Source organism: Erigeron canadensis, chromosome 4 (genome assembly GCF_010389155.1).
Source record: "Erigeron canadensis isolate Cc75 chromosome 4, C_canadensis_v1, whole genome shotgun sequence".
In the NCBI taxonomy this organism is placed as follows: Eukaryota; Viridiplantae; Streptophyta; class Magnoliopsida; order Asterales; family Asteraceae; genus Erigeron; species Erigeron canadensis.
In genome coordinates this window covers 36,007,390-36,020,808 of record NC_057764.1, presented here as the reverse complement: position 1 = coordinate 36,020,808, position 13,419 = coordinate 36,007,390, and the positions used below count along the sequence as shown (strand labels likewise).

General features: G+C 32.1%; 1 protein-coding gene across 2 annotated transcripts; it reads left to right on the top strand.

Moving 5' to 3' along the window:
• Positions 1 to 3,003: 3,003 nt before the first annotated feature.
• On the top strand, positions 3,004 to 8,923 carry LOC122595445 (transcriptional adapter ADA2-like). 2 transcript variants are annotated; one of them, XM_043767805.1, is made up of 13 exons: positions 3,004 to 3,296; positions 5,353 to 5,411; positions 5,577 to 5,755; positions 5,991 to 6,056; positions 6,226 to 6,351; positions 6,444 to 6,519; positions 6,705 to 6,765; positions 6,853 to 6,911; positions 7,059 to 7,169; positions 7,279 to 7,501; positions 7,644 to 7,854; positions 8,082 to 8,393; positions 8,501 to 8,923. In XM_043767805.1, the coding sequence occupies exons 1-13, from the start codon at positions 3,244 to 3,246 to the stop codon at positions 8,690 to 8,692; spliced, it is 1,728 nt and encodes a 575-aa protein (XP_043623740.1). In that variant the 5' UTR covers positions 3,004 to 3,243; the 3' UTR covers positions 8,693 to 8,923. The 2 variants fall into 2 exon arrangements, with proteins under 2 accessions (XP_043623740.1, XP_043623741.1); XM_043767806.1 differs by lacking the exon at positions 3,004 to 3,296 and adding an exon at positions 4,749 to 4,763.
• Positions 8,924 to 13,419: the final 4,496 nt, after the last annotated feature.

Sequence of the window (13,419 nt, the reverse complement as noted above, 5' to 3'; positions counted from 1 at the left end):
ATACTAATTTACGTATATTAAAAGAAGGTGTAAAGGAGAATAAAACCAAATGTTAACGAAAAGTAAGTGTGAGAATCGTAATGTTATAAAGTTCGAAAGTTAGTAAGAAAGCCAAACAAACGAATAAACAATTTTCAGGAGTAAAACTGTAAATATGTGATATTTGTGTGGCAAAAACATGAGAACATAAAGTTTGTTACTAATAAATGGGAAAAAAAAAAGTTGAGGGGGGTTAAGTGTTAAAAGATAAGAATTATAAGGTTAAATTAGAAAAAGAATGGAAAGATGTGTATGATATGATGTATTAGGTAGTTGTATTTTATGCAAATTAACTTGTAAAATTCAAGTTAGTTTTTAGTATTTAGGTAAATAGGAGGTTCGAAGTCAAAACTTCTTGCATAAACATATATCGGGTGTTTTTGTTATGACATTTCAATAACATCTTTTAAAATACTTCCAATATTTTATTTATAACATTTTCATGTAGAAAACAAATTCTTATCCATAAACCACCAAAGCACTATTATGTATTTATGAATAGTTAAAAATAACCCTACCAACATCTCGTCGTCTATATCACCACCATCACAACCACTAGTCGTCACTCACATTTTACATCTTGATGCCATCACCATCGCTTCCACCACTTTATCGACATCATTACTAGTTGTCAATAACCTTTTATATATTTATGTTTTCGTCGTCACTATCAATAACACCGGTAGCCATCCCACCTCCCATACCATCAACATCATGACGCGTTATGTAGATAACCTATTAGTTTTAAAATCAAAGATTCATATTCTCAAAATATCTCGGACAAACTAAACTCCCATTTCGTTAGACCGTGGGGAATAAGGCGTTCCAATGATTGGAATGCGCGGCAATGCCCCCAAGAATGTCCCTCTTCAGTCCCGAGGGCGTTCTAAACATCAAAAACCATTGACCCGTTTTATTTCTAAGGTGAATGCCTCTCGTTTCTTTTTGTATTCTAGTTTGCATCCATTTCTCAAATTGTGTGCCATTTCCTTAATTATAGTGTCATTTCCTGTATAAATTCAGCTTGTGTTATTTCTTGTATACAACATTTGTATAATTTTGTAGCACGTCTGATATATATAATTTTATAGCCTATACTTAGGAAAATGGATCCGTGGAGTCCAAACACCCAACCCAATTTTAGCGATTTCAATCTTCATCGAGACCCCGCTTTTATTAACATGATTAAGGGATGCTCGTCGGATCATATTATAAAGATTTGAAAATCTTGACAACCGACTTATCTTATCTCCCACCGGCCGAACAACATGTGGCAGAGCAAATGAAACGTACCATTCGTCAAAAATACGAATACGATGACGTCTAGTTCTAGTTTTTTTTATGTCTACTTTTAGTTTTAATTATGTTTACTTTTAGTTTTAGTTAAGTAGTTTTAGTTTTAAATTTTATTGTAATTGTAGTTTTAATTTTTATTAAGTAGTTTTATTGAAATTAACTTTTTATTATTAACTTTATTGTATAAAATAATATATAATAGTATATATAACCAAAAAAAAGGGAATGTCCTGTATAGAAATACCATTCTCCAAGGGAATACTTCCTAATAGGAGAAATGCCCCTCATAATTATTAAATGTCACATGACATCACATGAGTGGATGAAGAGCATTCCTATAACACTTTACTCCTATTAGTCTTATCAAACAAAACTCATATTTATATTACTATATGAAAATTATACTCTCATGTTGAAAGTTTAGAAAAAAACGAGACATGCGAATTGACTAAAGTACCCTTAATGATCTAAATCACTACAAATCTTTAATATTAACTTACACTATTAATCCCTTAATTTATAAAATATCTCTACAACCCCTTTTAAATCAAACACCTCTACATCAATTACTTACATCATTTGACGATGCCACTAGTCCACCACCATCACATCGACGTCATCGCCGCCGTATTGCATGAGCACAATGCTTGTATATTATAACCTATATAAAAACTTTTCATGTGAATAATGAAACAACTTGGATGGCTGCTAGGTCAGCAGCTAACCCAACTGCTTGAATTTTTTTTATTTTTTAAATTTCTTAGTGTGTTGTGTAGATGTTATTTATTTTCTTTGTGTTTTTATTTTTTATATTGATTATATCATTACTTTTAAAGTAGCTTGGCTGCAGCCTGCTTAATTTTTATTTTTTTTCATTTCTTAGTGAGTCATGTGTTGTGCAGATGTTTTCTTTGTGTTTTTATTTTTTATATTGATTAATATCATCACTAAAGTTATCGATCGATTTGATCAAATATTAAAAAGTCTTTCTCACTTTTAGAGTAGTAATGTTTTAATGTTTCATACTTAACCGCCAAATCTTTTTTTAAGACTTTTGTATTTTTACCATTAAAGTTTTATTTTCGAGCTTTTGGTCTGAATAGTGAAACAGTTTGGTTGGCTACGGACTCATCAGTTAGCCCGCCTGCCTGCTGTTTTTTTTCTTTTTTTTTCCCCATTTTTTAGTTAATGTGTTGTGTAGATATCGCTTACCTTCTTTGTGCTTTTACTTTTTATTTTGATTTATATCATTACTTTTAGAGTAGTAAAGTTTTAATGTTTCACACTTAACCACTAAATCTTTTTTAAGACTTTTGTATTTTTATCATTAAAGTTTTATTTTTGAGGATTCATGGTACTACTGCTTTAGTCTTTTTGTTTTCACCGTCAAAGTTTTTATCTTCTTATTTCTATCTTTTAAGAAAGATTGCAATTATTATTTCGACACCAAAGTTTTGTGTTTTAAGATTTATGTTGTGTTGTTTAACGATGCGTTTTTTTTTTTGTCCAATGATAATGGTTGGCATATTAAATTAATGACCACATTAAAGTATATGTCTAACTGTTATCCCTGGTAAAAGGCAAGGCGGGTATAACACTTGTTTACAAAGAAACTAAATTGGGGTCAAAACGTAAATAACAAAAACATAATTGTCTCTTATAATATTAAAATAAAAAATCTTACTAATCTGTATTTCACTTCTTCCGGTGACCCGGTGACCGATCCCGGACATCTCTACGCGTCAAACTTATCCGAAAACACACACACACACACACTTACAAACACATACACAGACATACAAACCCACCTTTAATTTCTCCCAATTTTGTACAGTTATTAATTTGGGAATTCTAGGGTTTCTTTACAATTTTTTATATAATTTTTATAAAAAAAAATAAATAATAATAATGGGTCGTTCACGAGCTAAAAATGAATCAGTTGAAGAAGATTCTAGTCAAAGGTATCAACTTTATTATATTTTTATCTTGTTAATTTGTTTGAAATTTGCTGCTTTTACTAGTGTAAGGGGTTAAACTTAGCTGCATTTTTTGTGTTGATGTAATAATATGAATGCTAAGCTGATAAAGTTTTGAAATTTAAGATACCCATTTGTTGATTTTGTACTTTTAGTTTACGGGTGGTTAGTCGAGCTGATGTCCTCACTGAGAGGTCTTGGGTTGGAACCTTACTAGGTAAAACATCTTGAAGATGGCCTAGGAATAGCTTAGGAAATGGTTACGGGATACCCTGGTTAGGCCACGTACATTGTTCGAATAGAAGAAACCACATTTGTTTACCTGTTTTGGTATGGTGGTTGATAAAAAGTTTTAAGCTTTTTGCATTTGAAATTCAAGTTTAGCTGAAAATTATGTATTGTATGTATATTTTAATGTGTGCTTCTATATGATCATTGTATATAAATGGGTGAAATTGTTGGATGTTATGGGGATGATGTGCACATTTTGCTGCTTGCGGTTTGAGAATGATTTTGCTTAATTGATGGTTTTGGAAGTCGTTAAAGTATAATGGTAGTATGTGGATTAAGTGTATTTGGCTCACATTTTCTTAAAGGTTGATATGTGGATTAAGTGTATCTTCTATCGATTATAATTTTGTTTGATGGTTCGTTTGGCTAGTAGCTGATATTGTACAAGGGAGTAAGAACATACTTTTTTAGTAGCCAGAAACTCATCTGAAATCATGAGCTAGTTTACATGATCGCGACAAAACTTCTAATTTGTCTATTAGTTATCAATTAGAATACTATAAAAACAATGGTCTGCATCAGAAAATTGTGTCTTGTAGCATAAGTTAGGATATGAATTCAGGTAACGTTGGTCCGTGTAAAAGAGTATTTGTAATGTCAGTTGATATTTCTGATAAGAAAAATAAAATGAGAAGAATGAGAGCAGACCAAAGAGCTCTTCTGAATATCACAAGCTAGCTAAAGTGGTTCAGTTTTACTACCTTTTTTTTGTAATCTTGTAAATGGAATGGTAATATTTTGAATGATTATACATCGTTGGAGCAGTAAGAAAGTATAATTTGACGGGTTTCTGGACCAATCTATATGTGTTGAGTGTGTTTGCACATGTGTGTGTTTGTAGTGCAAAATGACTTATTTAAATGTATTGTCTTGCTTTGTTCTTTAATTTTTTTTTTTTCCTTTACTATACAAAGCCTATTGAGACGTTATGTGCATATTAACTTGATTTTCGATTTACTAATTTCTATCAACCCGATTGATACATTCAGATTTGATTGTGCATATCCATGTTACAGAGCAAATCAAAGGGTTTTGATTGGTGGGTTATTAATTGTAAGATACTTAAATATCTATTGTCTTCTAGTTACGGCATGGGAGTTCAATTGCTCAATAAGATACCTAAAGGTGATTTTCAGTAAGCTACACATATTGTGGTAACTGGTAAGTTGGTGTTATCTGTTGAAAGTTAGAGTAAATGTATGATGTCAAATACAATCATAGAATTCTACTTCAACGGTCTCTGTTTATAATTGGAAAATTTATAAAGGCAGACTTGAATGATGATGAGAAAAATAAATACTAAAGTTGAAATATTTTGTGAGGACTGAGGAGCGTCATTGGTTTGGTATATTTTTAAATTATGTCGGTGCATTAACATATGAGTTTCTTTCCTAGTGTTATAAACTTTGATTTTAAGCTGGCCTTGAAGATCTGGCTTTGCTATATATATTACAAATACAATTAGGGTCTTCCTAACAGCGAAGGGTAGTTTAATTTTTGGGGGCTGATGGAAGGAAGGTTAGATAAGTTGTTTAGTTCATTTTCGTCTAGATTCTTCCAGAACTTTGGTCGATATGAGCCTAGCAAATCTTGTTTGTGATGATTTCTGTGGAAAATAAATGCTCTTTTTCTCTCTTTTCTCATTATGGTTGCCACTGTATTGTTATTTTATTTTTACTTCCCTTGCATTGTGTTATTTTCGACGATGTATTCTAATATAACATTTGGTGATTGCATGTCTAATTTCCAGTCGCTCAAAGAGAAAGCGAACTCCCTCAAATTTGGAGAATTTAGAGGCTGCAACTTCAGGTAATTACATCCATAATATCATCAATTTTAACATTTTGCTTGACAAGTATGAAACATAACTAAAAAAGTTCCATACCCATTTTTTTGCTCTGTTCAAAATTTTAATGTACATATGACTTTTTCTTGCAATTTCAATGGAAACTCAAATGTGTTTCATTATAATAGGCCAAGGGATGACTGAAGGGAAAAAAGCTTTGTACCATTGTAACTACTGCAACAAGGACATCTCAGGAAAAATTCGCATCAAGTGTGCTTGCTGTTCCGATTTTGACCTTTGTGTGGAGTGTTTTTCTGTTGGAGCTGAGGTTTATCCTCATAAAAGCAATCATCCATATAGGGTTATGGTTAGTAACTTTTCATTACTTTGCTTTGCAGCCTGATATGTTACCTATCTATATTTAAATCATTGGCTTGGATGGTTTCCACCGATTTTTCTGTTTTTTCTATTTTAAGTTTTGACTGACTTGCTGTTTATCTAATTGATTTTGTTACCATATCTGGTTTAGTTTGATGTGCAATCTTTAAAGTCTCCCGGATCATGTCTATGACTCATACCTTAAAGCTGTTCTATTTTAACAGGATAATCTATCATTTCCGCTCTTCTGTTCTGATTGGAACGCAGATGAGGAGATATTGCTACTTGAGGTAATTTCTTCTATACATAAATATTTGTTTCGGAAGTATTACAATGGAAATAATATATCATATCAAGTTTCATTATTCTTGCCCGGTGCAACAACTATTCTTGTACTTTTACATGCATGACAATCGGTTGAAGGAGTTTTTTTTAAATAATTACAAATTTACAATGCAGGGGATAGAAATGTATGGGCTTGCAAACTGGAGCGAGGTTGCTGAACATGTTGGAACGAAAAGCAAAGCACATTGCATTGAGCATTATAATACCATATACATGAATTCACCTTGCTTTCCACTTCCGGTATAACAACTCTTTTATGTCATGTTTTATCCTATTATATCCTTTTCTTGGCACTTCAGCTGAATTACATGTTTTCTGCTATGTGTTTCCAGGACATGTCTCATGTTATGGGAAAGAATAGAGAAGAACTCCTCGCAATGGCCAGAGGTCATGGTGAAGCTGCAAAAGGTAATTTATGGTGTTAAATTAAGTTATTGATTTTAATATTCTATAAGAAATTCTTTGACACTTCAAAAGTCAATTGTGGGCTCCCTTTGGAGATCAAGTGATTTGGTTCCGAAGTTAACATTATTGAATGTGTGTACACTCCATATTGTGATGTCAAATTTGATTGATTTTCTACATTGCAACAGGGCTTCCAACTGGAGGGGAAGTTTCCGTTAAAGAGGAGTCTCCATTTTCTGCGAGAATCAAGTATTGTTTACCTCTGGAACCTGTGTGTATATCTAATGCAATTTTAATTTTTTAACCTTGCATAATTTTCTGGTTACACTTGGTCAGGGTTGAAGATGTAAGAAAAGAAGGTTCAGCAGTTCGGTCGTCATCTGCCTTGGCTTCTGGTATGTGCAAGTTGTCCACCTCTCTCTCTCTTTCTCTCTCTCTCTCTCACTCACACACACACACACACACACATGTAGATACAGACAACACTCAGACAGAGACAAAAGATAGATAATTATGTAATGACTTTTTCTTCTCTAAAGTAGATGTAAGTCCTGTTGGAGGTTCTAGCACTCTAAATGCATCAGCAGGGGCTGGTAAGAGAACATCAAGCGTTATTCAAAATGATAAAGGTGGCGATGGAATTAAGATAGAAGGTAACTGTGCTTATATCTTGATCATCATGACCACATTTGTTGTATTTTTCAAGTGTTGAATTTTTATACAAACCTCAGGTTATGCTATAATCATATTCTTTATCACCAGAAACTCATGTAGACAGAAGCTTTGGAGAGAAAAAGTTGAGGACATCAGGGGAAGAGGGACCTTCAATGACAGAGTTGAGTGGTTATAATTTCAAGAGGCAAGAATTTGAAGTTGAATACGACAATGACGCTGAACAGTTACTGGCAGACATGGAATTTAAGGAGACTGATACTGATGCTGAGCGTGAACTTAAACTGCGAGTCTTGCATATATACTCTAAAAGGTCTACCATAACCTTTCTTTTCTTTTTGTTTCAGTTGAATATAAGCATTCTTCATTTGACCAGTCAATAGTTTTTGACATCAGGACCTAATCTATGTCCATAGTATATACCAAAATTTGAAATTATCGGTAACTTTTGGCAGGCTAGATGAGAGGAAACGCAGGAAAGACTTCATTCTGGAAAGAAATCTACTTTATGCTGATCCGTTTGAGCAGGGTCTTTCACCTGAAGAGAAAGAAATATGTCGTCGCTATAGGGTGTTTATGCGTTTTCATACAAAAGAGGAGCATGAGGAATTGCTGAAAACTGTTATTGAAGAACACCGCATTCGAAGAAGGATCGAGGATTTGCAGGTTCATTTCATATGTGTCTTCAACCTCACATAAAATTTTCATATATACCAATCTTCTTTTTAGAAAGGCAACTATATTCCACACAAATTTACAACAGGTTCACCGGGGTACATCCATGTTATCATATATAACAATCTGATGTGATTTTGTTGCAGAAATAATATTTTTTATTGTACATGGAGTCATATCATTTTCTTTTTGGTATTGATATTGGCATACATGTTCAGGAAGCTCGAGCTGCTGGTTGTAGGACATCCGCAGATGCCGAAAGATACATTGAACAGAAGAGAAAAAGAGAAGCTGAGGAAAGTGCACGCAGGGTGAAGGATAATGTACAGCCTGGGCCTAGTGGCAAGTTCTTGCAAAGAGCAAATCATCTGAAAGGGGATCTTGATAGCCCACATGGTGGTATTAGAGGGCTCACTGGTCTTGATTCCTCAGGCAAAGATACATCATCCGCACCTGGAGGGTTAGCTATTGCCAATTTGGATGATTGGGATGTCAGCGGACATTTGGGTGCTGATTTACTCTCTGAAGCCGTAAGCCTTCTGATCATTTATTCTTTTTTTATATATACATATATATTATCTTACATTTTTGAACAGACTCGTGGTTGGCTTACTGGATCATTTTTGTTTATCTGTAGGAAAAACGCTTGTGCACAGAGATCAGGGTGCTTCCTGCTCATTATCTAAACATGTTAGAAAAACTGTCCATAGAGGTCCTGAATGGTCACATAGCTCAAAAGTCTGATGCGCATCGTCTATTTAATGTTGATCCAAACAAGGTTGATAGAGTATATGACATGCTTCTGAAGAAGGGAATTGGTCAATCATGAGATCAGCTTGGCTTCTCTTATTTCTGGGTGTGGGCTTTAATTGTTGTGTAATCCTATAGGTTAATGTTAACTGCAGCTCAGAAGGGCTCTCAACCCATAAGGTATTAGTTAGTTCTCACATATGTGGTATTGTATGTTGTGACATCAATACAAAGTGTCATGGCCTCATATTTTGACTAATCGAATATTTAGCTGAGCTCAATACATAGAGGACACTGTTGTTAAAGGTTACTCTTTGTGACACAAAAAGGTCATCGCTATGGTTTGGCTTATGGTCTGACTTGTCAGAAACCGACTTAGATGGGACCCAGTTGGTTATTATTTTTACTGGAAAGAAATTAACTAGTTTTAAGAATCCTATTATATGGTGAATGTTGAATTTAATCCTTAAGGTATAATACAAGTGAGCCAAACTACAGCAACGAAGGCAATAAGACATTTGTACAATTAGTTCCTTATTTTTATTTTTTCTTGTAATATAGTAGCAAAAAGTAGATTTCATGGAAGTTTTAAACTAAAAAGTTACAAGATTGGGAAAAATCTAACATTAATAAAATAGTATTTGGTGTGGTTAAAGGTTCCTCTAGGATCTAATTACAATTCATCACGACCTACCAGTTGGCAAGAGAAAAAAAAAAAAAATCAATGGCATCATAATGACTGCCATGTAGTGTTTATGGAAGACGAGAAATAAAATCATTTTTAGCAATGAACGTTTGGCTATGGAGTCATTGTTGGGAGATATTAAGTCCTTGTCTTGTTTATGGATTAGAAATAGATCAAACAATAGATGTATAGTTTGGAATAGCTGGGTGTCTTTTGACTTTTGATTTGTTTGTAACTTGTATTTTGTCACCTTCAGTTTTTGGGGTTGGCTGTAATTGAAAGTTGATGTTCAAAAATAAATAAAATAAAATAGTATTTGGTATACAAAACAAAAGATGTGGTAAACTATTAACATCGCATTTTATACCAAAGTAGCAGTATTATTTTTGGTATCTTCCTTCAAATAAAGTGTAATATATGGTAGTATATGTTGAATACTATTTTATTGTAATAAATATAGCAGTGTCATACTGTCATCTTAAAGTTAGTTATCATGAATGTAGTTTTATTATGTAGTTCAGTAAAGTAATCGTAATTGAATGAATTCTATTACATTCTAACATAAAGAAACAAATGTAATAAATTAAGGATAATAAACTGAAAATGTAATGAACTATGTCCAAATGTTTATGTTGTGTAATAAACTACTTGAATGTTTATTGTATGTAATGAACTTTTAAATCCAGATTATTGGATGTATCTGACAAATTAAAAATTTACAAGTGACAGCTTATATGGTTGTCACATATACCCTGGTACATCCAATAACCAGGATTTGAAAGTTTATTACATACAATAAACATCTAAGTAGTTCCTTACACAACATAAACATTCGTGCATAGTTCATTACATTTTCAGGTACTTATCCTAATAAATTACTAAAGGCAATAAGTTAATTACTAATGGTATAAGTTGGTACCTATTTTACTAAAAAGGGGTATTTAAGTAATTTCATTGTTGAAAAGTTCCAAAAAAAAGTTATAGGAGTAACACTTGTTTAATTAGATTTTAGATTATGAATTTTTGGTTTCAAAAAGTAATCAAACGAAATTTTTTTTACGACAAGTTTGGATCACTGACGGACCACTGGAGTATCATCATGCTACCAGATACCACTCGATCATATCCCCACTAGGCAATAATATGCCAATACACCAATCAAACGACTTTTTATTGATTGAAACTTTCCTATAAAAGCCAAAATTTCCAAAAATTTCTACTCTTTGACAAACATAGCCATATATATGATCCACACTCTAGACAGCGGCGAAACTTGAACGACATTACTGGAGGGGTAAAATTAAGCATTCACGTACAGTTTTCTGCATCTATCTTTTGTCTCTGATTTTCAGATGAGGTAAAATCACACAAAAACATAATTTTACACTTAAATAATATATAATTGCTAAATAAGGCCCAAAAATTTGGAGGGACCATTACCCCCCTTTCGCCCTTATTATCTTCCGCCCCTGACTCTAGATACGGAATATATTGAAAAGGAATAATGGGAGTGGTGTTTTTCACATCCGATTACCTTTTCACATGTTATCAATTATTTATTCATAAAATATTTTTGAAAGTTGTGAAGGGGTTTTTATCGCGCTAGATATGATATAATGCCATCCTCACTTTGTCTGATTGAGATACGACATATATTGACAAAAACATAATTTTACTCTTAAATAATATATAATTGCTAAATAAGGCCTAAAAATTTGGAGGGACCATTACCCCCCTTTGGCCCTTGTTATCTTCCGCCACGGAATATATTGAAAAGGAATAATGGGAGTGGTGTTTTTCACATCCGATTACCTTTTCACATGTTATCAATTATTTATTCATAAAATATTTTTGAAAGTTATGAAGGGGTTTTTATCGCGCTAAATATGATATAATCCTCACTTTGTCTGATTGAGATACGACATACATTGGCAAAAGTGGTTTGTAACCAGAAGTCAAAGCTTCGTTTAAGTAGTCATTAATTTATAGACTGCATTAAATCTTTAGTGTTGTTTTTATGCCTATTATCTTAGATATATTTATCATTTCTCTTTACTTTACTCATTTGATACGACAAAAAGTTGTGGGTTGAATTCCAACGGGAGATAATTGTGTAAATATGTGATACACATTTTAATAAAACATAAACATTAAATTTAACATTAAATGTAGTTAGAAAGTTATAAATTCTATTAAATTTGATCCCACCTCACGTAGTGGTATATATGTTGATCTGATTATATGAAGATAATCAGGTATATTAGTCTTGAACTAAAGGAATATCAACATGATAAAGTTTTTCATTTTCATCACATTTCTTTTGTCTACAATAGGTATCTCACAAATTTACAATTCTCTTAAAATAACAACAGCTTAAAGACTTAGAAACATTTTTTATGCATTTTTTTTTTAAGGGCAAAAAGTTTTTTAAAAATTAGCTTGGCAAAATGTCGAAGATACAAAAGTTACAAACATTTTTCTTGATTTTGATTGATACCATGTTCGAATTGTAAGTGACTAATAATTCATGAATATACATTGCTTTCACATATTCATATATTTATTTCGCCAACTAGTTGGTTACTTACTTTGATAAATGAAAAAAAGCATCTATATAAAGATAAGATGAATGGATGATTGTGTTAATATTAATGTAACTTTAATTGCAGGCATGAAGTTTAGCGTTGCGCAACATGTGAAAGTTTGCACAGAAAATCACTTTATAACGGTTTGTGACAAATATGAATGTAGCCATTTATGTGTTCAAGTCCATGGATGGCGTGGTTGGGGAGAATGCACGAATCCATTCATTTGTAAATGTTATTTTGATTGTCCTGGCCCTTCTTCTAAGAACAACCGCAGCGGCGGCGGCAACAACAACAACAACAAAACGTAAAGTTTGATATCTATTATAACTTACATTCTACTAAAAATGTTATTATTAGTTGTATGGTTATCAACATTACGTATGGTTATTTTCATTCTTGATACGTATTCTTTTTAACAGTTATTTAAACACTTTATAACCTGAACTGCATAAACCAGATGACTAAAAATCACCGTCAGCTAACCCAGTCGGTCGGAACTTAGACTATTTAGTACCATGATTGATCTTGGGATAACCCATAAACCCGCTCGTCCGTAGGCACGACAACGAATTAATAATCTAATATCATAATTTCTTTATCTATAATTAAAAGCTTAACAACAATTAGTTGAATGGATGTTCTAAAAAAAATCAATATTATTTATATACTAAAAACCAACATAGTTTTTATAACTTTTTATGCTTATAATACAAAAATGATTACTTTTCATATTTTAATTACTTATATACTAATAAAAAACATGGGAACATTGGTATGACTTTTACTGCACTTATTAAAATCTATTCAAGTTAATAGTCATCGAACATCAGTTAAAAACTTCTAATCACTTATTTCATTAATTTGTTGCAACTTAAAGTGATTGTGTCGGAAATATGTTATCTTCTATTACTTTTAGACTAATTTAAAATTGTACCACAGCTCTAATGAGTTATCATATGCACGTATAACAATGTTGCTTACTTTTTTGTTTCATCTAAAATTTTGTGGGTTTATCACATTCGAGTACAATATTGCTTAATCAAATTTTATCAAGTTTAAGGTAAGTTAATTCTTATGTAAAGTTATATTATATTATTATCAAGTTTAAGGTAAGTTAATTCTTATGTAAAGTTATATTATATTATTATTAATTATTAATAGTTATCAATGCATCACATAAGAACATAATGTAAATTTTAGATACAGGCATATATATAGCCCTAACGGCTATAGAAAACATGCATATAAAAAATTATACATTTTATATTAAAAGTTCATCTTTTAATTTTTTAATAAGAATACAACTATTTTATGCAAAATACAGCTAATAAGACCCATAACGTTATTATCTTGTCATAATGAGGCAAAACACGAGACATGAAAGCCTAAGAACAATCTTTTTAAATCCCGCAACAACGTGCGGGTAAATATACTAGTCTTAGATATAAATATCAAAACATATTGTAATTTGTAAACCAACCAAAGCTACATTTGCCTTTGATAACGTTAATTCTGCAAGTGTGTTGAGGACCC